The 25,947-nt window shown below is 70.6% G+C and overlaps 3 protein-coding genes across 3 annotated transcripts; 2 read left to right on the top strand and 1 right to left on the bottom strand.

Annotated features, from left to right (window-relative positions):
* Positions 1 to 3,183: 3,183 nt before the first annotated feature.
* On the top strand, positions 3,184 to 10,378 carry CHRD (chordin; the record flags this gene model as incomplete). The annotated part of the gene is given in 25 exon segments (XM_084292359.1): positions 3,184 to 3,307; positions 3,704 to 3,807; positions 4,342 to 4,419; positions 4,421 to 4,469; positions 4,716 to 4,862; positions 4,939 to 5,056; positions 5,802 to 5,898; positions 6,006 to 6,147; positions 6,230 to 6,370; positions 6,758 to 6,840; positions 6,931 to 7,078; positions 7,171 to 7,277; positions 7,364 to 7,480; positions 7,578 to 7,734; positions 7,821 to 8,062; positions 8,155 to 8,268; positions 8,438 to 8,638; positions 8,732 to 8,825; positions 8,983 to 9,039; positions 9,131 to 9,234; positions 9,363 to 9,437; positions 9,439 to 9,466; positions 9,559 to 9,713; positions 9,857 to 9,950; positions 10,053 to 10,378. Coding segments are annotated over 25 exon segments (2,835 nt in total). The 3' UTR covers positions 10,112 to 10,378.
* A 1,857-nt stretch (positions 10,379 to 12,235) lies between these two features.
* On the top strand, positions 12,236 to 22,769 carry CLCN2 (chloride voltage-gated channel 2; the record flags this gene model as incomplete). Its single annotated transcript, XM_084292223.1, has 24 exons — positions 12,236 to 12,286; positions 16,223 to 16,379; positions 16,728 to 16,859; positions 16,978 to 17,106; positions 17,238 to 17,371; positions 17,454 to 17,531; positions 17,609 to 17,687; positions 18,315 to 18,440; positions 18,518 to 18,602; positions 18,694 to 18,795; positions 18,901 to 18,985; positions 19,068 to 19,223; positions 19,592 to 19,661; positions 19,774 to 19,884; positions 20,078 to 20,291; positions 20,410 to 20,543; positions 20,632 to 20,789; positions 20,874 to 20,976; positions 21,049 to 21,122; positions 21,662 to 21,712; positions 22,061 to 22,099; positions 22,224 to 22,328; positions 22,411 to 22,497; positions 22,578 to 22,769. The coding sequence occupies 24 exons, from the start codon at positions 12,236 to 12,238 to the stop codon at positions 22,767 to 22,769; spliced, it is 2,652 nt and encodes an 883-aa protein (XP_084148349.1).
* Positions 22,770 to 23,195: 426 nt separating this feature from the next.
* On the bottom strand, positions 23,196 to 25,262 carry LOC311212695 (heat shock protein beta-7-like; the record flags this gene model as incomplete). The annotated part of the gene is made up of 3 exons (XM_084292234.1): positions 23,196 to 23,408; positions 24,478 to 24,629; positions 25,142 to 25,262. 3 exons carry the CDS (start codon positions 25,260 to 25,262, stop codon positions 23,196 to 23,198), a joined length of 486 nt encoding a protein of 161 aa, XP_084148360.1.
* Positions 25,263 to 25,947: the final 685 nt, after the last annotated feature.

Genomic DNA, 25,947 nt, shown 5'->3' with positions numbered 1-25,947 from the left:
ATGGCACGGGGACGAGGCTGGCGGTGCCAGGGTGCCCGGGAGGCAGAGGGAGGCCGTGGGAAGGGGCCGGGGCGTGCGGTTTTGCCTCGACCCCATCCCTGGGGAGAAGAGGCTCCTTCCTGCCGCCCCGAGCCCGGCTCATGTTCAAAGCCCGGAGCAGACAGCGGCTAATGAGGCCAGACAATAGGGAGCTGCGTGGGGCAGCAGCGCTGGCACGGGCCGCCGCCGCCCCGAAGCCAGGCGCGGGACGGCCCCGCCACCGTGGGGGCAGCGGGGACAGGACGGGACGGGGCAGCACCCGCTCCACGCCACCCTCACCGTGGGCAGGGCACGTGCCCACCGAGCCCACCGAGCCCACCCAGCATTTTGGGGGGCAGGGGAGTGGTGGCGGTGCTGTTGGGGTGCCCCATCCGCGCCGTGCCAAAGGGGCACCCCAATGCCGTGGGGTCACGGGGCCGGGCACCTGCTCCAGGCAGAGGGGCTGGGGTGGCACGGGGGACACGGGGGGCACGGGGTGGGTCAGGGGGCACGGGGCTGCCCGCTGCCGGCCGGCCCCATCCCCATGCAGCTCCAGCTGCCCGCAGCCGGTGGCCCCGTTGGGGCTGTGCCGGCGCCAGGCCCGGCTCCGGAGCGCCTTAGAGCCGCCTTTGTGCAGCGCTCCCAGCACATGTGGGGCACTGGGAGCCAGCTGGGGGCACCGGGACCATTTTCCAGAACTGCCCCCATCCCACAAGCTCACACACCCTCGGGGCAGCCACCATCCCTCGGGCTGGGGCACCCCTGGCATTCCTAAGGGCACGCAGGGCTGGGGATGAGCGATGCCCGGGCGCAACGGGAGGAGCTGCCTCAGTTTCCCCCATGCCAAGGCCGCAGCTTCCCCGGCTTTCCTTCCTTCCCGGGAAAGGGGAGGGAGCTTCCCCCGCCGCTTCCCCACATCCCCGCGGCCGAGCCAGGAGACTGTGACGAGCTCTGGGTGCGCGGAGCCAGCGCCGGATTCCTGGCACCGGCGGGGCGGCCGGGAGCCATCGCCCGCCTCCTCCCCGCTCGGCCCCGCTCGCTCCCCGCCGTCCCCCTGGGCCGCCGCCGCCGCGGGCACCGGGCGGTGACGCTGGCACGGCCACGCAGCCCCCAGCCCTCCCCTGCCGCCGGATCCTGGGCCGGCGGGGACGCCGGGAGAGAGGAGCGGGGACAGGTCGGTGGCACCGCTGGGGACAGCAGGGAGGGCAACGGGGACGGGGGTGCCAGGCTGCCAGGCACGGTCCCCGCTCGCAGAAGGGCCCGGAGAGCGTGGCAGGGCGCTGTGGGCACGGCGTGCCCGCGGGATGCACGGGAACCCTGGCGGTGTCCCAGCCCCTGGGGTGCCAGCGGGATGTCCCAGCGGGGAAACCCGGCTGCTCCTCGCGGCCTCGTGCCAGGGCCAGCTCCTGCCACGGGGCAGCTCCTGGGCATGGCCATGCCCCCACGTCCCCCCCGGAGAGGTGCCCGGCACAGCGGGAGACAGAGGAGCGACGAGCTGGGGTGGGAAAGGGGACGGGGAGGCCATGAGCGAGCTGGGGTTGGGGCACCCTGACAGCAGGGGCAGGGGGCAGGGGGCTGCAGCCCCCCCCCAGCCGCTCACCGGGTTTTTGGGGAGGCCCAGGAGGAGCCTTGTGGGGAGGTAGGGGCCTGTTGTGCTCCAGCTGTGCCGTGTTTCCCTGGCTACACCGTGCAGCTGGCCGGGTGTTTGTACCGCCGAGAGTTGATTTTGGCAGCCCCGCGCTTCCCCCTCCTCCCCTCCACGCCCGCCTCCCCCTCCCCGGGCGCCCGCCCGCCACGCACCCGGCACCCGGCTCCCCTCCCTGCCACCGTCCCCTGGGCGGGGGGACACGGGTGGCACCCGGCACCCCCATCCCCTGCCCCCCACGCCCCCCCCAGACGCTCCCCATGCCTCGGTTTCCCCAGCTGGCCGCTGTCCCCCCAGGCCTTTCCATGGTGTCTGCTACCTGCCCGCCGCCGCCCTCGCCAGCCCGGGCAGATGGGGGCGAAGAGCAGGATCGGTGCCGGGTGCCGCTCTGCCAGCCTCCCCCCCACGTCCCCACTGCCCTCCCTGGGCCAAGGACCCCAAAGATCCGGGCTCCTGGCCCCCCCCAGCCTCTGCCACCGATGGGCAGGGTGCTGGGGTCCCACTCCGGGACCTTCCTCTGCCCAGCAGCAGCCGGAGGGATTTGGGGATGCCGAGGGCACAAGTTGTGGGGTGCGTGTTGCTGGGGCCCTGCAGGGTGCGGGGGGGGTTTGGGGGACAAAACAGGGCGGGTGGGGGGTCTGTGTGCCCTGGGGGTGGGCTGGGGGGGGTGTCCTGCAGTGCCCCCATGTCCCCGGGGGTCCCAAGTGGCCTGGGAGGGGACGGAGTAGATTTGGGGGTCCCCAGGATGTCCCTTGCCCGCAGATGCCCCATGCCAGGGGAGAATATTGGGGGGGGGGAGCATTGTAATGGGGGTGCCCTGCAAATGCCAAGGGGGCTGCGGGTGGGTTCCCAGGGGCCACACGTCCCGGGGGAGGGGGACACGTGGATGGGGGCGCACCCAGCATGCCCAGTGCCTAGGGATACCCCAAAATACCCCAAATCCCGGGGGGGGGGGGTTGTCCTACAGTGTCCTGGGGGGTTTTGGGTGGATCGGGGGGGTCCCCAGCATGCCATGGGGGTGACGGCATCCCCCAGGTACCCCATACCCAGGGAAGGGGTCAATGGATGGGGCTCCCAGGGATGCCCCATGCCCAGGGGTACCCCGTGCCTCAGGGGGTGGGTGGCAAACAGAGGGGGGGTATCCCCAAAACACCCATACCAGGCATCACCCCAATCCCCCCGGGGACCACCTACAGCCACCGGGGTGCCCCAGAACGACCCGGGGCCGGGGATGTGTGAAGAGGGGGAGAGGAGGCGGCTGGGCTGGGGGGGCGAGCGGGAGGGGGGGGGGTGCGCAAAGCGCAGCGGGGGCGCGTCCCCCCCGGCCGGCCGCTGCCTGCGCCTCATTAGCGGCCCTTTGTTTGCACAGGGCTCGCAGCTCCCGCTTGCCCATGCCGCCGCCTATAAAGCGGGGCCGGGGCCGGCAGCCGGGCAGAGGCGGTGGCGGCGGCAGCGGCAGGCAGCGGCCGGGCCCCCCCTCCCCGCCCCCGGCCCCCCGGTTCCCCCGGCCGGCCGGCACCATGCGCGCCGCCCCGCTGCTGCTGCTGCTCGCCCTGCTCGCCCTGCCCGCCCGCGCCGCCCGCCCCAAGCTCGCCCTGCCCATCCGGCCCGACACCGAGCCGCTGCCCCCCGGGGGGGCGGCAGGTAGGACCCCCTCCGTGCGCCCCTTTTCCTCCGCACCCCCTTTCCCGTGCGCCCCGGGCGCAGGCGACCCCTCTCCTCGCACCCCTCTCCTCGCACCCTCTCCGCGCTCCCCCCTTCGTGCACCCCCTTTTTCCTGCACCCCAAGGGTCCGCTCTCTCCCCCCCCCCCACCCCCCCAACACCCGGTGCCGGGGCTCCGCCGGGACCCCCGTGCTGGGGGAGCGGGGAGCGCGCACGGTGGGGCGGTGCCGGCCGCTGTCCGCCCCGCGGGGCTGCGGCAGGGGGGTGCCCGCGGCCCGGAGGTGACTTGGGTTTGTTTTTTGGTTTTTTTTTTCGGGTGGTGGTGGTGGGGGGTTGTCAATTTTTTTTTTTTGGGGGGGGGGTGTTGTCTCCGCAGGCTGCGCCTTCGGGGGGCATTTCTACGCGCTGGACGAGACGTGGCACCCGGACCTGGGGGAGCCCTTCGGGGTGATGCGCTGCGTGATCTGCCACTGCGAGCCGGTGAGAGCCCCCCCGCGCCGCGCCGCACACGGCGGAGACCCCCCCAGCACGGGGCCCTGCTGGGGAGGGGGCTGGGAGCTGGGGGGGGGGGCGCCCCCTTCACCCCCATCTCCGCCCACCCCATGGAAAGCGAGCAGGGATTCCTGCAGCCGGCCTGACACCTGGGTGTCCCCCCCCCGGGGGCAGCGGGGAGGAGAAGGGGAGGGGGGGGGCTTAAAGGATCAGGCTTCGTTCTCCTTCCCCTCCTCAGGACGGCCCCCGGCCCCCCCTCCAGCAGCCCCCCGAGGCTGGAGGGGCCGCGCACAGCTGGGCAGGGGGATGGGGGCTTGGGGGGGGGGGGGAGCAGGGGGGGCTTGGCTTCGGTACAGGCAGCTGGGGGCTGCGCAAGGTGTCCGGGGGGGGCTCCAGATGGGCTGGGGGAGCTGGGCCGTACCGGGGGAGCGCTGGTGCCCTGAATGTGCCACCCGAGGGGAATTTGGGTGGTTGGGTCGCCCGCATGCCTGGCACGGCTCGGCACGGCTCTGACCACCCCAGCAGAGGAACCGCCGAGGGAAGGCAGCAGGAAAAGTGAACTGCAAGAACATGAAGCAGGACTGCCCCGTGCCCGCCTGCCCCCCGCGCCACGCTGCTGCCCGGGCACTGCTGCCACACCTGCCCCAAAGGTGAGCGCAGCCCCCGCGGGGCGCTGGGCACCCCCTCAGGAAGTGGATGCTTATTTTTGGGGTTGTCTGTGCCCTTGGAATGCCCACGAGGTGCTGGGCAGGGGCGCACAGAGGGCGCACGGGGCTGAACCCAGCGTGCCCCTGGCGCACAGCCCTGTTTTTGGCTTTATTTTGGGAGGGGGGGGATTTAGTTTTACCGCAAGCAGCCTGCTGCAATCCCCTCCCCGCTGTGCCTTGCCATGCCAGCCTTGCCAGGCCCCCCGGAGAAGAGCGCCGAGCCCCCCTTCGACACCTTTGAGTACTTCCAGGACAAGGAGGACGAGCTGGACAAGCCCTACAACGACCGCTCCTACCTCAGCTCCGAGGGCCTGGCCCGCGACGACGCCCGCACAGGTGAGCCCCGGGGCAGGCAGCGGGCACACGGGACGTCCCCACGCTCCCTCCACGACCACCTTTCCCCCCTCCCCAGAGTTCGTGGCCCTGCTGACGAGCGGCCCCGAGCCGTGGCACCCCACGTCCAGCGCGGTGGCCAAGGCTCGCTTCACCCTCCTGCGCTCCTACCTGCTCTTCTCCATCAGCTACGAGCGGTGAGTCCCCGAACACACGGGGTGCAGGTGTGCTCGTGCCTCAGTTTCCCCCCCTCCGGACACTCCCTGCGGTGTCACAGCCTCACCTTGGCGTGGTGGTGGTGGGGAGAGATTTGGGGAGGGGGGCGAGGTGCCGGGGGTCCGGCGGTGCTTGCGGGCAGCCGGCATTTCGGCACGGCGCCGGCACGGCCTCACCCCTTCGCCTCCAGGGCTGGAGCGCAAACAAACGGCACCGGGACCGGCTCCAGGGCCGGGGGACGTGGGCACAGCGGGGCAGAGGCGCCGTGCAGCCCCGTGCCCCCGCTGGCGGGCGCTGCTGACGGGGCCCCCAGTCCCCACCGTGCCCTCCCCGGCTGCCTGCTGGCGGCGGCTGAGCCTCTCCTCTCCTCTCCTCTCTCTTTCCCTCCCTCCTTCCCGCTCCGGTTTCTTCTGCTCTTCCTCGCTTCCAGGCCCCTTTTGCATAGTAAAGTGGTGACTAATTTCCAGCTCCGACCGGGGGAGCCAAACGGAGCCGAAAATGCTCCTAATTTACAGCCGGGCCGACCGCTCGGCTCCCCGCGGGTCCGGCCCCACCGTCTTCCCCAGCGGGGACCCCCCTCCTGCGTGGTGCCAGCCTGGCTCCGCTCTGGGGCAGGGGGACCCCAGGGGACCCCGGCCAGCTTTGGGCCACCCCGGGTGCTGGCGCCCAAGGGAGGGGAGCCAGGGGGTGAGGGGGGGTCTCCGTTCACCCCCTCGGTGCCCGCAGGCTGGGGAGGCCGAGCCGGGTGCGTTTCAGCGACCCCGAGGGCAACGTGCTGTTCGAGCACCCCGTGCAGAAGAGCGCGGCCCCCGAGGACGGCATGGTGAGAGGGGCAGGAGGGCACGGGGGGGGTAAAACAACCCGATTGTGCCCCCCCACACCTGGCAGCACGGTGCCCCCGACCCCTGCCCAGCCTTTCCTCGCCCGCAGCTCTGCGGGATGTGGCGCACGGTGTCCAAGGCCAACGTGCAGCTGCTGCGCGGGGAGCAGCTCCGCGTCTCCCTCGTCACCCGCGCGCAGCCCTCCGGGGAGGTCCACGGGCACATCCTCAAGCACCGGGCGCTCTTTGCGGGTAAGGCTGGGCCCCCCACGCGCCCCCCACCCCCAAACGGGTGCCCGGCGGGGTGCCCCTCACGCCCCCTGTCCCCGCTCAGAGACCTTCGGTGCCATCCTGACCTCCTCGGACCCCGCGCACCTGGGAGCCGGGGGCATGGCCATGCTGACGCTGAGCGATGCCGAGAACAACCTGCACTTCATCCTCATGGCCCGCGGGCTGCTGGAGCCCGGCGCCGGGGGTGAGGGTGGGCACGGGCACCCTGCAGGGTGGGGGGGCGCAGGGGGGGCGTGGGGTGGCCTCTGTGGGGTCAGGATGGGCGCAGGGGTTGTGCGTGGCGTGGGGACAGGAGTGCGCAGGGTTGGGCGTCAGCTGGGGTGTGCGTGGGTTTTGGGGGGGAATTTGGGGCAGGGGGATGTGTAGGAGTGAGGGGCTGGGGTGCATGGGGCGTGGGGGTCAGGAGGGGGGCTGTGCAAGGATGGGGGGCGTAAGGGGGGAATGGTGCGGGCCAAGCTGTGGGCAGGGGTCGGGGCGTGCAGTAAGGATGTGGGGTGTCGCTGTTGGGGAGCAGGGGGGGCAGAGGGGTGGGTTTGGGGCTCAGCTCTCTGCCCTGCCCTGCCCTGCGCAGAATCCCCCTGGGTGCCGCTGCGGGTCCGCATCCTGCACCAGGGCCGGACGCTGCGGGAGGTCCGTGCCAACATCACCGTGGAGGTACGGCCGTCCCCGCCCGCCTCCCCCGGCACGCCGGCAGCCCCCGGGGCCAGGGCCCACCCCCCTACACCCCCTTCTCCCCTCCTCCAGGACCCCGACTTCGCCGAGGTGCTGAGCGACCTGTCTGCCCGCGAGCTGCAGTGGCTGGTGCAGGGGCAGCTCCGCATCGTGGCCGAGACGGAGGGCCGGCACGCGCGCCAGCTGGCCGGCACCATCACCGCCCGCCGCGGCTGTGACAGTGAGCACGGGCACCCCGGGGCGCAGGGGGCGGCTGTGCCCCCCTCCCCAGCCTCACCCCCATCCCCTCTTCATTCTCTCCCCGGGTTCAAGCCATCCAGAGCGTGCTGTGCGGGGCGGACGCCTTGCTGCCGACCAAGACGGGGGCCGTGGGCTCGGCCAAGCTGGCCCTGCACGAGAACGGCACGCTGCAGTACCAGGTAAGGGGCACGGGCACCACGCTGGGGGTGCGCCTCCACGCCCCCGGGGGTGCCCCCGCTGCTGCCCCTCGGCGCCCTGCCCGCAGGTGCGGGTGGTGGGCACGGCCAGCGAGGTGGTGGGCGTCACGCTGGAGACCAAGCCGCGGAGGAAGAACAAGAGGAACGTGCTCTTCGACATGACGCCCAGCTACAAGGACGGGCTGGTGAGTGCTGGCGGCACGGGGCTGGCAATGGGGGCAGCGGGGAGGCTCACACGGGGTGTCCCTGTCCCCACCCGGGTGCTTTTCCCCCTTGTCTCAGGCCCAGGGCTCCTGGCAGAGCCCCAGCGCCCGCGACGCCCACATGCTGCTGCAGAACGAGCTCTTCCTCAACGTGGCCACCAAGGACTGGGCGGAGGGCGAGCTGCGGGGCCAGGTCATCTCCCTGCCCTACAGCGGGCTCCTGGCTCGCTACACAGGTACCCAGGGCGCGGTGGCAGCGGGGTGGCGGAGCATCCACCCCCCCCTTTTACCACTGCCTCCCACCGCCCCTGTCTGTGCGCAGAGATGCCGGTGCCGCTGGCGGGGCAGCTGGTGTCCCCCCCGGTGGGCAGCGGGGCCGGGGGGCACGCCTGGCTGTCTCTGGACGAGCACTGCCACCTGCACTACGAGATCGCCGTGGCGGGGCTGGGCCGCCCGGCCGATGGCACCGTCAGCGCCCACCTGCACGGCGTGGCCGAGCTGGGCGAGCTGGGCGCCCGGCCACACCAGCACAAGCGGCTGCTCAAGGGCTTCTACGGCACCGAGGTGAGGTGGGCACGAGGCCGGGACCCCCCCCCGGGTGCTGCTTCAGGGCTCGGGGCAGCCCTCACCTCCCCGCGTCCCTCTCGCCCCCGCAGGCTCAGGGGGTGGTGAAGGATCTGGACGCCGATCTCCTGCAGCACCTGGCCCAGGGCACCGCTTTCCTGCAAGTCAGCACCAAAGCCCACCCTCGAGGGGAGATGCGGGGATGGGTAGGTCCCCCCCGTGCGTCCCTGTCACCCCCCGGGGGCACGGCAGGGTCCTGGGCTGCATGACGCTGCCTGGGGTGGGCTGGGAAGGGGACATGGTGGGGACGGTGCCAGCAGCCTGGCGTGGCATGCTCGTGGGGTCCCCCTCAGTGCCAACCCTCCTGCCCCCCAGGTGCACATCCCCAACCGGTGCCAGGCAGGGGGGGCCCGCCTGGCCCCGGGGGAGGCCGAGCTCTCCGAGGGCTCCAAGGCCAGGGACGCGGAGCAGCTGAAGAAGGACCCCAACTCCTGCTTCTTCGAGGGGCAGCACCGGGCGCACGGCACCCGCTGGGCACCCGACTACGACAAGAAGTGCTCCATCTGCAGCTGCCAGGTACGGGCTGTTGGGGTGTGAGCTGGGGGGCAGCACCCGTCGGTGTGGCCCCCCTTTTAATGAGCCCTTTAATGAGTCCCCTGCTGTCCCCAGAAGCGCACGGTGATCTGTGACCCCATCTTGTGCCAGCCCCTCAACTGCAGCCGCCAGGTGCACCCCGAGGAGCTGTGCTGCCCCGTCTGCGAAGGTGATGGGGGGGCAGGGGGCTCCGAGGGGGTGCTGGAGGAGAAGTGGGGGGTGTGGGTAAAGCTAGAGCCCCAGGGGCACAAGGTGGGGTGATCCCTCTCTGTTCCTCCCCCGCTGGCACCCTTAGTGTCCCCTCATGCCCTCCCTCGTCCTTGCAGAGAAGAAGACAGAGCAGGAGGAGCTGAAGCTGGAGCGGGCACGGGACAGCAGCGAGGGTGAGTCCCGGGGGCACGGGGTGAGGGGCAGCCCCGGCCTCCCTGGCCCCCCCCCCGGCCATCCCACGGACGCCGTGCCCACCTCCCGCAGGCTGCTACTTCGACGGGGACAAGACGTGGCGAGGCTCGGGCACCCGCTGGCACCCCGTCGTGCCCCCCTTCGGCCTCATCAAGTGTGCCATTTGCACCTGCAAGGTGAGCGCGGGCCCCCGCCCTGCAGAGCCACCCATGGGTGCTGTGAGCTGCTGGGGGGGGGAGTTCGAAGCAGGGCAGGGGCAGCACCTGGTGCCGGTGCCCCCGTGAGCCCCGCACGCTCCCCGCAGGGCACCACGGGCGAAGTGCACTGCGAGAAGGTGCAGTGCCCACGCCTCACCTGCGCCAACCCGGTGCGAGCCAGCCCCCTCTGACTGCTGCAAGCAGTGCCCAGGTACCTGCAGCCCCCTCCTGCCCTCGCCTGTGTCCCCAAAGCCACCGATGCCACCCCGTGGGTGTTCATCCTCCCCGTGCCCTCTCCCGCAGCCCCTGAGAAGAGCGTCCCCGAGCTGGCTGACAGCATGCAGGCGGACGGGCCCCGTGCCTGCCGCTTCGGGCGCCGCTGGTACCTCAACAACGAGAGCTGGCACCCCTCGGTGCCGCCCTTCGGGGAGATGAAGTGCATCCTGTGCTGGTGTGTGGTGAGTGTGCCGGCCCGCGGGCGGCACCGGGGGCGCAGAGGTTGCCCCCGCGCCAGCCTGAGCGCTTCGGGGATGGGTGGGAGAGGAGCTTGGGGCTGGCACCGAGGGACCCCGGTGGCTCAGCCCCGTTCCCCACCCCGCAGTCAGGGGAGACGCACTGCCAGCGCCAGGAGTGCCCGCCGGCCGCCTGCGCCAGCCCCGCCAGGAGGGACAACCCCTGCTGCGCCAAGTGCCGCGGTGAGCCCGCGCCCAGTGCGCCCCCCTCGGGGGCCGAGCCCCAGCCAGGACCCTTCTGTGCACCCTCCCTGCCCCTCTTTCAGCCCCGTTTTCCCCCCGCAGCTCCGGACGCCCCCCCGGAGAAGGTGCACGATGCCCCGGCCGAGGCGTGGAGCCGCTAAGCAGTGACCGCTGCCCGGAGCGGGGCGAGCGCGCAGCGATGCCGGGTGGTCCCGAGGAGCCCCTGGGGCCCATCGCCCCCCTGGGGGGACGGGGACGGGGCGCAGAGGAGCAGGGATTGGGGGGCAGGGGCCAGCCCCCAGCCTGGGCACCCCCTCCCAGCACGGCCGCGGTGCCGGGGCTGCCCTGCCCGCTCCCCCCAGCAGGCAGCAGCAGGGCTGGGGGGGTCCGGGCACCCAGCGCCCCCCCCTCTCCGTGAGCCCCGCCACCAGCGGGCGCAGCGGGCACCGTGCCCGCCTTGTACATAGTGTAAAATCCCTCCTGCCCCCGTCTCGCTGCGCCCGTCCCGGCTCGGCTGGACTCGTCATGTAATTTATGGGGACGGGGGTCCCGATGTATTTATTAAAAACAGAGATATTGCCCCCCCCCCGGCCCCTCTGTGTCATCCTGGCAGCGGCAGGCGTCGAGTTGTGTGTGTGTCCTACAGTCCCCAGCCCTGGGCTTGTTGGGTTTGGGGGCACGTGTGCCATCTGGTTGGGGACGTGGGGCTTTGGGGACGGGGCACGGGGTGCCTGTGTGGGCTGTGGGGTGGCAGCAGGGGGATTTTTGTGGGGCTGGGGCTGCGATGCTGGCTCTGCCTGTGGCCAGGGTGTGCGCAGCACCTGGGGGCCCCGCTGTGCTCTGTGCCAGCACCCCCGTGGTGGCACAAAGGTGCCAGGCCAGGGAAAGTAACACAGGGCTCTGCTGGGCCACCACGGGGTGATATCAGCACAGCACTGCCATGGTGAGAAGTGGGGACTGCACAGGGGTGACACGGGGCTGGACTGGGATGTGGGTAGGGCAGTGGGAAGGTGGCACAGGGGTATACGGGGCTGGCACATGCTGAGCTGGGTGTCCCAAACCCCGTGCCTTGGCCAGCAGGGTGGCAGCACCCGTGGTGACCTCGTGGCACAGCGGTGGCACGCTGGTGGCAGCGGGCAGAGCGCGAGGCCTGGCACGGGGCTCCCCTCCGGATGCGCGTCCCGGTTGCCGCGGGGCAGTGCCAGGAGCTGACGAGCCAGGAGGGGACTCCGTGCGCGGGGCAGCAATGAGCAGAGCGTCCATTCCATCCCCTCCCTGCCACAAACTGCCCGGCAATGACCCCTTCCAGCCCAGCAAAGCCCAGTGCCCGCCCCGGCCATCGTCACCCAGCGCTCAGGGTGCCAGCCTTAGAGCAGAAAGGGGCAGCCGGGCAGCGAGGACCAGCCCGTTACTGGTCCCACAGCTCCGTCCCTGCCGAGCGTGCCATGCGGTGCCACGGGGACCAGGGAGAGCTCGGCCCTGCCAACTATCCCGGCCGCCCCTGAGCCCGTTGTGGCGGGGGGACGGAGGTGTTGGTGGCCCCGGAGGGACAGCAGCCGGCGTGCCATGCCCGAGCGCATCGCCCGAGGAGCGCCGGTGCCCAGCTGTGCCCGCGCAGCTCTCCGGAGAGGGCTGAGCTGCTGCTGCCCAGCGGGTCTGGCAGCGAAGAGAGGAGTCCAGGATCCCCTCCCCGGGCTGGCATCGCCGGGGCGCTGAGCGGTGCCGCGGTAAGGACGTGCTCCCTGCACCCTTGGGTGCCTCCGATGGCTCCCCGAGGTGCCTCCAACCCGCGGGCATCCCTGGTCCCCCTGCTTCATCCCTGGTGATACCAAGGCACGGGGGCTCTGCTCCACAACCCTGACCCCCCAGGCGGGCACAGCCGTGGGGCTGGGGGCTGCACCCCAGCTCGTTGTCCCCAGCGCTGCCCCCTCTGCTCCCACCCCTCAGCAGGGCTTGGGCAGAGCACTGCCAGCCCCCTGCGGCTCCCCGAGCCCACAGACAGCAGCGCTTGGCCAACAGCGGGGGTCACCAGTGTCACCCCAGCCCGGGGGGGCTCCGAGTGCCCCCCGGCCGCCCCCGCGCAGGGCAGAGCCCCCCCCAGCCCCTTGCGCACTCCCCGTTCCCCGGTGCCGGTGCCGGGTGCCGGCGGCGGAGGCGGAGCGCGGCCGGGCCCTCCCCCGGGCATTGCCCCGGGGCCCGCCCCGCACGGCCCGGGAGGAGCCGCTGCTGCCGCGGGCACCGGCACCGGCACCGGCACGGCCAGGAGCACCGGCAGCACCGGCACCATGGCCACCGAGAGCGCGGAGCAGCGGGCGCTGCAGTACGAGCAGACCCTGGTGAGCGCAGCGCGCACCGGGCACCGGGCGCACCGCGGGGGGCACCGGGCACGGCGGGGGCACCGGGGGCAGCAGCACGGCTCCGGGAGGGAGTGGTGGGGCTGGGGGGGGGTGTCGCCACCCCCAGGGAGCTCTGCTCGGGGTGGCAGGGCCAGTGTCACCTGCGCTGTCCCCCCCAATGTTTTGCTATGCCCTCTCCCCTCTCCCGGAGCGTTTGGGACCACCTCTGGCTGGGCGGGGCGCTAGGGCTTGGGGGGATGCTTGGTGCCACCCTACAGCCTCCTGGCGCTCGGGGAGCCTATTGGAGACCCCAGCCCCGCGGCAGGACCCTTGGGCACGCTTCCACCATCACCCCCCCCTCCCCAGCAAGCTCTCACAGTTCAGGGGGGTGACGCCCACCCCCAGGGCCCCTCCGGGGGCGCCTCCCTGCCAGCCGGCACCCTTTACCCCCCCCAATGCTCCACCCGGCCCCAGCCCTCTGCCCCGCAGATAGCGTATCTCCCCCGCCTGCAACCTTAGCCCCGTGTTTACGACTCCGTCCCCTCCGCAGCCTCCCCGCTAACCCCCCTGGTGCCCAGCTGCCCCGCGGTGGGCTCCCTCCCCGCCGTGCCGCAGCCCCCTGCGCTGCCCGCAGCCCTCTGACATCCCGGCCAAAGGTGGCTTCTCCCCGGCCCCTGCTTGGGCCGGCGCCCGGGGCGGCTCGGCAAACGGGTACTTTGCCCTGGCAAAGGCCTGCAGGCAGGCAGGGCAGGGGAGGCGGGCAGGGAAGGGGCTGAGCTGCTGCTGGGCACCTGTGCCCACAGCTGCCGGGGTTTGCAAGGAGCCTGAGCTGGCTGCACGCAGCGGGGCTGGTGTATGGTGTTGTGCTCCTGCTGCGCCGGGCACGCGTTGTCCTCCCAGACACCCTTACCCAGGGTCCCCGTGGTCCCCACCCCATTCCCTGCGGGGTCTGGCTGCATGGCATCCCCCTGATCAGTGCTCTGGCTCTACTCCATCCAACAGGATCCACGGGGCTGCCCCTTTCTCCCCCCCAGCACCATATTGACCCCCCCCCGTGCCGTGTCCGCAGCCGGCACCGCGGTGCCGAGGAGCCCGTGGGCAGCGCAGGAGGGGAGAGGCACGCTGGCACGCGGCTGGCACCAGGGCAGCCTCACATGGTGCCGGCAGACTTTGCCCTGCTCTCCTCAAGGCGGGGAGGCACCCACGCCCTGGGCACCCCGGGGTGCCCATCCCCACGGCCTCGGGGCTGCGGAGAGGCTCCCGAAGCCACCTGCGGCTCGCCCACGCGGGCGAGGCTGGGGACGGGCGCCTGTCCCGTGGCCTCGTGCCTGGCTTTTGGAAGCCACCCCCGTGCCAGGCAGCAGGGCGGGTGCCCAGCCCTCCCCTAGCGCCTCCGGCTCCTGCCAGCACCTGCCGAGAGGCTCGGGCTCTGTCCGGAGCCTGCCAGCCCCAGGGACAGCCCCGCTGTCTGCCCCGTGCCCCCACATTGTGCCCGTCCTGGGGACCCCACGCTGCGTGGGACGTGCGGGGTGGGTGTCTGTGGGAATGGCCCCGGCAGTGGTAGGGGTGCGCAGGGTCCGTGCCAGCCCCCGTGCCCCCCGCATGCCAGGCAAGCAGAGGGCCTCTGGGGGGGAGGATTAAGCTCGACAAACTGCCCTTGTTCGCCGCGGAGCCGCTCAGGGCGATTAGAGCCCGGCTCAGACAGGCAGCGTGACACGGATCCCCCCCCCAGCCTCTCTCTGTCCCCCTGGCTGCCACCCCGGGGCACCCCGCTCCCCCTTTAAATGCCCCCACCCCTTCCAGGGGGCTCAGTGCCCCGGCTGCCATGGGACGGGGTGGCACGGGGACACTGCAGAGCCTCTGCCAGCACCCGCCCTGTGCGCCGCATCGCCCGGGCGCAGCGGGCACCGCGGGCTGGCACGGCCAGAGGGGCTCGGCACGGCTCGTGCCTGCAGCGGGGGGAGCCCGGTCCCAAAATACCGGCCTCGGCCCGCGCCCGTGTCCCCGTGTGCCCCCCGCCAGGCCCCCCCCGTGCCCGCTCCCTGCCCGCCCGGCACTGTGATTGTTCAGCTGCTTCGCGGCGGAGGCCGGAGTCCCGGGGCTGTTTGTGTTTCAAAAGGCCTTTGTGGAAAAATAACCCGAGCGGGAGGAGGAGGAGGAGGAGGAAGGCAGAACCCACCGCCGGCTCTCGCCAGCAGCCGGGGCTGCCCGGCCCTGCCACGGGGCACCCCGGGGCACCCAGGCTGTGCCCGTGGGGCTGCGGCACGGGGCGGCATGGCCCCTTGGCTCCCATCGCCCCATTACAAGCGGGGTTGGCTGCAGATGGGGGTCAGAGGGGAGCAACTCCCCTCCCAGCCAGGCTAGACCCCTCGCAGCTATAGGGGCACCCCGCCAGGGACCCCAATAACCGGTGGGCAGCGTGCCAGCCCCCGGCACGGGGCGTGGAGCCGGCCTGGGGGTGCCCCGGTCCCAGCTTGGGGGGGCGGTGAGGCTGGGGGGAGGCGGGCGCTTGGCAGGCTGACAGCGCTCCTCGGGCGCGGGGCCGTTTGTTCTTCCAGAGGAAACAAGCCTGGCCCGAAGGGAGCCTTTGAACGCCGGGCCCCGTGCGGGGCCGGGGTCCTCCTCTGGCAGGCGATGCTGAATCCGGCCCCGAGGAGGCTGAGCTGGCGTCTCCGCCGCCTCCACCCCCGGCACATTCCCCTATAGGGCCAAGGACCCGCCGAGCCCCATGTGGAGCAGGAGTTCAGGGCACGATCCGTGCCAGGAGGGTTAGCGATGGACACGTGTCCCCTCCCTTTCTCCCCCCCAGCGCTGAGCTCAGCCCGGGTATCAGACAGCAGAGAATCCACCCGGCGCCGCTCTGGCTGCTTTCTGCTCCGTGCCAGAGGGACCTGGGCAGGAGGCAGGGCGGGGAGCGATGCCCCACGAGGAGCGCACCCCCACGCCGTCCCCACGGGAGCTGCCACGTGCCCTGGGGCGCGTGAGCGGGGTCGGGCATCGCCGGTGGCAGCCGGGGCCGTGCTGCCCACGTGCCGAGCGCGGTGCCCACCCGTGCCGGGGCCCCTCCGCCGGGCACGGTGCCGGGCCGGGGGCTGCGGGGTGGCCACGTGCGGCACGGCGGGTGGGCTCGCCATCGGCATGGGGCTCACGTCGCCCCGACGTGGGAGCCTGGCAGGGGCCCCCGCGGCCCTGAAGCCTCCCTTTGTGCCGGGCCGAGCTCTGGCGCTTGGCATTCAGGTCGTGCCGGGGGGGAGCGAGGCGGAAACCAAGCAACCGAGCCCTTGGCAGTGCCCGCTCACGCGGGACGAGTGCCCCCAGCTCGGCGGGGAGGACGGGCACAAAGAGCTCCCGGCTGGCACGGGGGGCACTGCCCGGGGCCAGGCCACGTGCCACGTGCCACCCGAGGAGGAGGGGGTGTCCCCCATGTGGGCACGGTGCCCCTGTTTGCCCCGCACCCCCTTGCTCCCAAATTTCCTTCTCGCCCGTGGCCGGTGCTGGGGCTGCGCCCTGCCCCACGCTGCCCTCCTGCCCCATGGGGGGGCCCCAAACATGTTTCTAACGGTGCCAAGGGGAGGTGCGAGCACAACCCCAATATCAGCCCTCAGAGAATCGCTCAGGCAGCCTGGCCGTGCTGCTGGCACCTGGGGCTCTTCTCCACCCACCACCCGCCCATCCCAGTGCCCAGGGCACCTGGGCAGGGCCGGGGACTGGTACCAGCGGGGCCGGGTACCCGCGCTCAGCACGTGGGCGAAACAATCGCCATCGATCCCCGCATGCCGTGATCCACCCAGCCCCTTCCATGCCTCCCCCCCCAGAAAGAAAAACCCCATTTTCCACCCCTTTCCCTATGGGGTACCACGGTGCTCGCTGCTCCCCTGCCTCACTTCCCCCACCCGGCCACCCTCCCCAAAACTTGTCCCCTCTCCTTCCCCCCAGATGTACGGGCGCTACACGCAGGACCTGGGCACCTTCGCTAAGGACGAGGCAGCCCGGCTGCGGCTGCAGCAGGAGCAGGGGGACGACAGCACCCCGCAGCCACGCCGCCCCTCCGAGCTGCTGGAGTACAGCCAGGGCCGCTGCGCCCCCCGCTGCGGTGAGGGGGGCACGGGGAAAGGGGAGGGGGGGGGACACACGGTGACCGTGCGGCTTCACGCGGCTCCGGGCACCGCGGGTAGGGTTTCTCCTGCTGTCATGGGACACTGGCGCCGAGGACAATGCCACCTGCCCGCCGGGCAGCGGGGACACAATGGCCCAAAATAGCAGGGATGGGGGGGCCCCGCCGCTCCTCCTGGGGCCGTGCCAAGTGGGCAGCGCTTGTGCGAGCGGCGCGGGGCCAAGCTGTGTCCCTGCACGCGTGGTGTCCTCGGGGCTGGAGCGCGTGGCGGTGCTCCCCCCACCCCGTGTGCCCATCCCCGGCCCTGAGCCTGCCCTGTGCCCGCAGGCTGCGCCGTGCGGTGCCAGCGGTTCTTCCTCGCCAGGGTGGGCGAGGACTGGGTCTTCCTCATCTTCCTGGGGCTGGTCATGGCGCTGGTGAGCTGGGCCATGGACTTCGCCATCGCCACCTGCCTCCAAGGTGAGTGGGCACCGGCGGGTGGTGGGCTCCCCTGGGGGGTGGCTGTGGGGTGGCCGTGCCGTGGGGCTGTGCCACGTCCCCTGCCACCCACGACCCGTCTCGCCTGCTGCGCCCGCAGCCCAGAAGTGGATGTACGGGGGCCTGGACACCAACGTGCTGCTGCAGTACCTGGCCTGGGTCACCTACCCCACCGTGCTCATCACCTTCTCGGCTGGCTTCACCCAGATCCTCGCCCCCCAGGCTGTGGGTAAGGTCCTGGGGTCTCCCCTCCTGTGTTGCGAGCAACCTGGGTGTCCTGGGCTGTAGGGTTGGGGGTCCTGAGGGTTTTCCAAGCCCCCCCCCCAGGGCTGTGGGTCAGGGCTGTCCCCACGGCACCAGGCTCGGGGATCCCCGAGATGAAGACCATCCTGCGGGGGGTCGTGCTGAAGGAGTACCTCACCCTCAAGACCTTCGTGGCCAAGGTGATCGGGCTGACGTGCGCCCTGGGCAGCGGCATGCCCCTGGGCAAGGAGGTGAGGGCACTGCCAGGGGTCAGGGCGGGTGGCGGGCAGGGTGGGGGCACCAAACTGATCCCCCCTTGTTGTGTCCCCGCAGGGCCCCTTCGTCCACATCGCCAGCATGTGCGCAGCCCTGCTCAGCCGCTTCCTCTCCTTCTTCGGGGGCATCTACGAGGTGAGTGGGCAGACGGGCAGGGGCTGGGGGGAGGCGAGAGGGGGGGCAGCACCCCCTGACCCAATTCCCACCCGCAGAACGAGGCGAGGAACACCGAAATGCTGGCGGCCGCCTGCGCCGTCGGTGTGGGCTGCTGCTTCGCCGCCCCCATCGGAGGTAGGGTCCCCCCCCTGCCCGCACATCCCACCCGTGCTCCCGGGTCCTCGCGGAGAGGCCAGCAGGACCCTGCCCCGAGCGCCCCTCGCTGCCAGAGGGGGGGACAGGGACCTGCCCCTCGGGGCCAGCTGGCATGGGAGAGGCAGTGCCGCTAGACGGGGTGCCCATGGGGCGGAGGAGGAAGGGAGGAGCGGGCGCCGTGCTCCCGGAGGTGTAACGTCTCGTCTCGTCCTCTCCCCTGCCGCGCTGCGCTCCAGGGAGCTCCCCGCTCCGGCCCCGCTGAGCCCTGCCCGTAGGTTGGTGCCGTGTCTAACTCTTGCCTTGCCCCGTGCGTGCTGAGCCGCCCCGTCCATCCACCTGTCTGTCCGTCCGTCTGCGTGTGCCCCCAGCCCCAGAGCCGGCTGCCGCCCACCCCTCCCCGTGCCTGCTCACGTCCCCGCACTGCCCTCTTGCTCGCACCCCGGTGCGGACAGCCAGGGACCGGCCGTGCGCTTTGCCGAGGAAGCCTGTGACCCGCAGCGTGGCCGTGGGGCTCGGGGAGGGATGCGGGAAGCATGCCAGGAGCCTGGGCTCTGCCTGGCTTTCGCCTCCCTCCCCTCTCGTCCTTCCCCCCCTCCCCGGTGCCAGGAGTCCTGTTCAGCATCGAGGTCACCTCCACCTTCTTCGCCGTCCGCAACTACTGGCGCGGGTTCTTCGCCGCCACCTTCAGCGCCTTCATCTTCCGCGTGCTGGCTGTCTGGATCAAGGACGAAGGTACCTCCTGTGGGGTGGGAGGCTGGGGGGCACCGGGGTCATCCACCCGGCCCCGCTGACCCCCGCCGTGCCCCCAGAGACCATCACAGCGCTCTTCAAAACCCGATTCCGCCTCGACTTCCCCTTCGACCTGCAGGAGCTGCCCGCCTTCGCCGTCATCGGGTGAGTGTGGCTGTCCCTGTCCCCACGTCCCTGTCCCCACATCCCCGGGGTGGCAGCAGGACGCGGGTGCTCACCCCCGGCTCACCCCCAGGATCGCCAGCGGCTTCGGGGGCGCGCTCTTCGTCTACCTCAACCGCAAGATCGTGCAGTTCATGCGCCGCCAGAAGACCATCAACCGCTTCCTGATGAAGAAGTAGGTGCCTCCTCGTCCCCACCACCAGCTCGGAGTGACCGTCCCCTCCGGGGTGGCAGGGCTGGGGCTGCACCGGTGTCACCCCCTCCTGTGCCACCCCGCCAGGCGCCTGCTGTTCCCCGCGCTGGTGACACTGCTCATCTCCACGCTGACCTTCCCGCCCGGCTTCGGACAGTTCATGGCCGGACAGGTAGCCACAACGGGGCTGGGGGCAAACTGCTGGCCCTGTGGGCCACCAGCAGCACCCCCGGCTCACCCCTGCACCTCCCCAGCTCACCCAGAAGGACACGCTGGTGACGCTGTTCGACAACCAGACGTGGTCCAAGCGGGAGCCCAGCGATGAGTTCGAGTACATCGGCATCCTGGAGGCCTGGCGCAATCCCCGCTCCAACGTCTTTGTCACCCTCGTCGTCTTCATCCTCATGAAGGTGGGTGCGTCCTGCCCCAGCTCGCCCCGGCCGGCCCCCAGCTGCCACCAGCAGGCACTGGCAGGGGTGGTGGTGGTGCAGGAGGTGACTCCTGGATGCCACCGAGGAGGTGCTGGATGCTTGCCACCGAGGTGCTACCAGGAGGCACGGGGTGGCCACCAAGGTGGTGGCGTGGTGCCACCAACGTGCTGCCAAAGAGATCTTGGCCGGGAGCCACCGAGGTGCCCCCGGGGAGGTGCTGGCTGGGTGCCCCTGGGAGGAGGTGGCTGCCCCACAGCACGGGGCCGTGCCCGCATCCTGCTCCACGGCTGGAGGAGAGCCAGGCCGTGGGGGGGGCCACTGACGTGTGCCCGTGTCCCCCTGCGCAGTTCTGGATGTCAGCCCTGGCCACCACCATCCCGGTGCCCTGCGGAGCCTTCATGCCCGTCTTCGTCATCGGTGAGAGCCGGCCCGGCCCTGGGGCCCCCTCCACGTGTGTCCCACAGCACATTTGGGGGCAGGAGAGGGGTCGAGTCCCCACGGCCCCCTCCAGCCCCTTTTTGTTGGGCAGGGGCAGCTTTCGGGCGGCTGGTGGGGGAGAGCATGGCAGCCTGGTTCCCCGACGGCATCCACACCGACAGCAACACCTACCGCATCGTGCCGGGGGGCTACGCCGTGGTGGGTAAGCACCGCGCTGGGGACGCATCGTGCCGCTGCTCGGGGGTGCTCGAAGGGAGCTGCTGGGGTTCTGGGTGAGCCCTGCCATCGGGGATGTCCCAAGGGTGTCCCAGGGGTGCGGGACACGGCCCCCGCGGGCAGGCAGGCGGGCACCTGACGGCTGCCCCTGTGTCTCCCGGGGACGCGCGCGGGCGCAGGGGCGGCCGCGCTGTCGGGCGCCGTCACCCACACGGTGTCCACGGCCGTCATCGTCTTCGAGCTGACGGGACAGATCTCGCACATCCTCCCCGTCATGATCGCCGTCATCCTGGCCAACGCCGTGGCCCAGAGCCTCCAGCCCTCGCTCTACGACAGCATCATCCGCATCAAGAAGCTGCCCTACCTCCCCGAGCTGGGCTGGGGGCACCACGAGTGAGTGCCACCCTGCCGTGTCCCCATGTCCCCAGCCAGCCCTGCCACGGGGCAGGGGAAGGAGGGCAGTGGCACGATGTGGCCGCCACGCTGAGGCCACTGTGCCTGCCCCGGGCAGCAAATACAACGTGCGGGTGGAGGACATCATGGTGCGGGACATCCCCTACGTCTCCCTCAACTGCAAGTACCGGGACCTGCAGCAGGTCCTGCACAGCACCAAGATGAAGAGCCTGGCGCTGGTGGATTCGGCTGGTGAGTGGTGGGCAGGGGCAGCTCCGGCACGTCCCCGGGGTCCCCACGGTGCTGTCCCCTTCAACATTTGTCCCCTCTCTGCTGGCAGAGTCCATGATCCTGCTGGGCTCCATCGAGCGGGAGCAGGTGGGGGCCCTGCTGAGCCAGCAGCTCCATCCCCAGCGCCGGCTCCAGGCCCTGCGGCAGAGGGCACGGGCAAGCTTCGAGGACGGGCACCGGCTCTCTGAAGCCAGCGTCTGCTTCCAGGTGAGGGGGCTGCAGGGGCGGCCACCCTGGGGTGCCCCCACCAGGGTGCCCACATTCCCTGACCCTGTTCCTTCTTACTTGCAGATCAACACTGAAGCCTCGTCCTTCGCCCCCACGCGCAGTGGCTCCCGCAAGCCCCTGAAGCCAGCGCTGAAGCGGGTGCCCAGCGCCCCCAACAGCCCCCCGGGTGAGTCTGTGCCCTGCGCCCACCACGGGACCCCCCCCATGTCCCCGTGCTGACCCCTCTGCCCGCCTGCAGCCGGCACTGCCGACACCTCCGGCATCGCCCTCAAGAACCTCTTCTGTGCCAACACCGCTGCGGAGCCTGCTGAGGTGAGCACTTGTTCCTGCCCGTCCCATCCCTCTCCGTCCCCAGTTGACCTTTCCCATCCCATTCTTTCTCAATCCTATTTGAACCTTCCCACCCTGCCTATCCCTGCCTGTTCCTGCCCAACCCATCTCATCCATCCCAACACATCTATCCCATCCCATCCCATCCCATCCCATCCCATCCCATCCCATCCCATCCCATCTCATCCTACCCAACCCAACCCAACCCATCCATCTCAACCCAACCCAACCCAACCCAACCTATCCAACCCAACCCAACACATCCATCTCAACCCAACCCAACCTATCCCATCCCAACCCAACCTATCCATCCAAACCCAACCTAACCTATCCTATCCCATCCCAACCCATCCATCTCAACCCAACCTAACTTATTCCATCACAACCCAACCCATACATCTCAACCCAACCTAACCTATCCCAACCCAACCCACCCCAACCCAACCCATCCCATCCCCTCCCGACCGGCCCCTCCCTGTGGTGCCCCCCCTAACGCCGCCGTCTCTCCTGCGTGGTGCCAGGCGCAGGGCACGGCCCCTCGCAAGGCCAAGCACGTCCGCATTTCCATCACGGTAAGCTGCAGGCAGGGCGTGGCTCCTCTCAGCCAATCAGGGGCCAGCCTGGATCTTCTCAACCAATCAGGAGCCCGGCACGATTCCGCTTGGCCAATCCCATTTGGTCCACATCTGCGCAGCCAATCTCAGCCTGCCCCGATTTCCGCTCGGCCAATCAGGGCGTGTTCACTCTTGATCCCAAATCCGCTTGGCGAATCGTAGCGTGACGGGGATCCCCCCGCCCAATCCCAGCCGCTTTCCTCAGCCAATCATGGCCCAGCCCGCCTTCTCTCCACCAATCACAAGCCGGGCTTGGCCGATCCCAGTGCCCTTGGCCAACCCTGCTCACCCCCACCTCTCCCACAGGAGGACATGGACGTGGGGGACCGAATGACGCCGGCAGAGGTGAGACCCCCGGTGCCCAAAATGGGGAGGGTGGGGGGTGCCCCTACAGCCCCACGGCCCCATGATGGGGAGGGATGGAGGTTTTGGGGTTGCTGTGCCCCACGGCGTGGTCCCCCCACCCCAGATCCTGGCGTGGGAGGAGCGGCAGCTGGACCAGCCCGTGGATTTCGGCAGCGCCCAGATCGACCCCGCACCCTTCCAGCTGGTGGAGCGCACCTCGCTGCACAAGGTGTGCCTGCATCCCCCCCCAGTGTGTGCCTGTCGCCCCCCCAGTGCCCTCCCCAAACTCTGAGCCCCCTATCTCCCCGCAGACCCACACCATCTTCTCGCTGCTGGGCCTCGACCACGCGTACGTCACCAGCATCGGGCGCCTGGTGGGCATGGTGTCCCTCAAGGAGGTGAGGAGCCACAGGGGGGCTGCATCGGTGGGGTTGGGGGGCTCTCTACCCACCCACTGACGGAATCGGGGTGTCTGCAGCTCCGCAAAGCCATCGAGGGCTCGCTGACAGCCAAGGGGGTGAAGGTGCTGCCGCCGCTCGCCAGCTTCCGCCGCAGCAGCACCAGCGCTCCCGAGCCCGACACCACCGACCTGTGCCAACTCTGGGACCGCCACCAGCACCACCCCATGCCCCGCGAGGCCGGCCCCGACGATGGCGACACCGACAAGTGACGGCGACGCCGGATACCCCCCCACCAACGGTGTCACCCCCCACGTCCCCAACTTGTGCGCCGGGGGCGGGCGCTGCAGGGTCCCCCCCTGTCCCCCGCAGGTGCCGGGGGATGCCCGCACTGGGTCCCGGCGTAGGGTGGGTGCCCTCGTCCCGGCACCAGGGGTGGCCAGGTGCCCCCCTGGCCTGCCCACACCTCCCCCCACACCTTCCCAACCAGCTCCTGGGGCTCCCCACATCGCTACCTCCACCCCCCCCCCCAGCCCCAGTGCCCCCCCCGGGCACAGCCACAGCCTCGCCGCGTCACCCCCCATGTAAATACAGAGATTTTTATATTAATTTAATAAAAGGAGTTTATAAACAGAGCCACCACACCACAGCGCGTTGGCACTGGCCAAGCCCCCCCCCGGCATGGCCCAGGGTCACCGTCACTGTCCTCGCACCGGCCCTGCTCCCAGCGTGGCCTCGCTGCGGTACAGCGGCTGCGGGGGCTCACCGGGGCGGGTGCCAGCGCGGCGCCGGGCGGTGATGAGCAGCGTGCCAGCCTCGGTGAGGGCACAGCTCACCGACAGCGGGTCCGTGTCCTCAGGCAGCCGACACTGGTGGGTGAAGGTGTCGCACACGGTGCCGTCCTCGGCCACCTGCGGGGAAGTGGTGCCAGCATGGTATGGCACAGTGCAGCACAGCGCGGCATGCTATGGCACAGTACGGCACATTATGGCAAAGTACGGCATGGTGTGGCACAGTGTGGCACAGTATGGCAAAGTATGGCATAGTGCGGCACAGTACGGCATGGTATGGCACATTACGGCACAGTGCGGCACAGTATGGCAAAGTACGGCATGGTGCGGCACAGTTTGGCATGGTATGGCACAGTGTGGCACAGTATGGCAAAGTGCGGCACAGTACGGCATGGCGTGGCACAGTGCGGCACAGTATGGCAAAGTATGGCACGGTGTGGCACAGTGCGGCACAATTTGGCACAGTATGGCAAAGTATGGCATGGTGTGGCACAGTGTGGCACAGTATGGCAAAGTATGGCATAGTGCGACACAGTTTGGCACAGTGCGGCACAGTTGGCACAGTATGGCAAAGTACGGCATGGTGTGGCACAGTTTGGTATGGCGCGGCACAGTATGGCATGGCATGGCACAGTGTGGCACAGTATGGCAAAGTATGGCATAGTGCGACACAGTACGGCACAGTACGGCAAAGTGCGGCACAGTACGGCATGGCGTGGCACAGTGCGGCACAGTATGGCAAAGTATGGCACGGTGTGGCACAGTGCGGCACAATTTGGCACAGTATGGCAAAGTATGGCAAGGTGCGGCACAGTACGGCATGGTGTGGCACAGTTTGGTATGGTGCGGCACGGTGCGGTACAGTATGGCAAAGTATGGCAAGGTGCGGCACAGCACGGCACAGTGTGGCATGGTGCGGCACACTACGGCAAAGTACGGCACGGTGTGGCACAGTATGGCATGGTATGGCACAGTACGGCACGGCACGGCACACACCATGGCCATGCATTGTGCTCACTTCCAGTTACCCCAGTGCAAGTGTGGGTGATTCCCAGCCACCCCACCAGGGAGCAGCTCCCAGTTCCCCCCATGGGAGATGGGCACCATGGGGCAGAGCTGGGGCTTGTCCCCTGCCCCAGGCAGTGGGGGGCCGTGTTTGGGGTACGGGGGCTGCCCCCCAGCTCCTCACCTTCTCGGCCCGGATGGCGACATGGCCGTTGGAGGTGGTCACCACGATGTCGGGGGGCTCAAACTGGCTGACGTCGGCCACCACCTGGTAGGTGTCCCCCTGGGCCTGCACCCAGGGGCCCAGGCTGCAGGGGTACATGGCCCCCGGGGACCCTGCGGGGACCGGTCATGGGGGTCGGCCAGGTGGGGGGGGGGGGGGGGGCACAGCATTCAGGGGTATCAAGGGCACTGGGGGTGCAGGAGAGGCTGGGGACACTTTGGGGGGGCTGGGGGTGGCGGGTGGCACCAGGGGTTGGGGACATTGGGAGGGCTGCACGGGGAGCTGGGCACCCCGGGTGTATGGGGCAGGGGGGTGCGGCGTGGCCTGGGGGCACCCAAAGGCTGTGGGAGGGTCTGGGGGGGGGGCATGGGTGGCCTAGGGACAGGTGGGGACATGGGGGATGGACAGGAAAATTTGGGGGGAGAAGGCTGGGGGGGGTGCTGAGGTTTCTGGGACATTGCCAGGATGGAAGAATTGGGCCTGGGGACCTTGGGGAGCACTGGGGGGGGCATGAAGGGACTTGAGGGGTGTGCAGGATGATCCAGAGAATGTGGGGTGCTCGGGAGCAGGGCCAGGGCTCAGGACAGGAGGGTACAGCTCGGGGTCCCCCCCCCACGCCCCATACCTGGGTACCCGAAGGCGTCGTAGCGGTACCGCTCCCCCTCGAAGCGGGGCTCTGGGTGCCCCTGGCTGTAGGTGCTGATGCGCTCGGCGCGGTACGTGGCGGCCGAGCTGAGCGAGGCCATGCCGCCGTGACGGTGCCACCAAGCCCCCCGTCCCCAGCGCCCAGGTCCCCAGGGGAGGGGGGCCGGCCGCGCGCCCGCCGCCGCATGCCCATAATTAGCCTGGTGAGGCACGGCCACCCCGGCCAGGAATGCGAGATAACGGCCGGGGCCTCTCGGGGGGACACGCAGGGGACGTGCCGTTGTCACCGCCACCCCGCCACCCCCAGCGGGGCCCCCCCCCCCTGGGGAACCAGGTGCCCCCCACCCGCAAGGAGAGGCAGCCGGTGCAGCGCTCACACCACTGACTTTATTGGAGGCCTGGCGGGACGGAGGCGGGGGTGCTGGGGGGCAGGCACCCATGGGAACCGTGGCACGGGGCTGGGGCAGCTCCCACGGCCCCTGGCACCCCGTGGGTACGTACCGGTGTGCACACACGTGCGACACACGTGCAGGCACGTTTGCACGCACGCAGGCGTGCGGACACATGCATGCACACACGTGTTCATGCACGCACACCCATGTGCTCGTGCACACGCGTACCCGAGCACTGCCCCGCACACGGCTGCGGAGCGACGCGCGCACCGAGCGAAGCCCCCACCCCCCTCTTCCCCCATCCCAGGGTGGGTTTGGGGCCACGACTCCCGGATCGGCCTGCTGGGTGGCTGCTGTCCCCAAACAGGGTGGGGACACGGTGCCATCGCTGGCC

The sequence above is a fragment of the Netta rufina genome (assembly GCF_964035555.1).
Source record: "Netta rufina genome assembly, chromosome: 9".
Classification (NCBI taxonomy): domain Eukaryota; kingdom Metazoa; phylum Chordata; class Aves; order Anseriformes; family Anatidae; genus Netta; species Netta rufina.
This window is presented reverse-complemented; position numbering and strand designations above follow the sequence as displayed.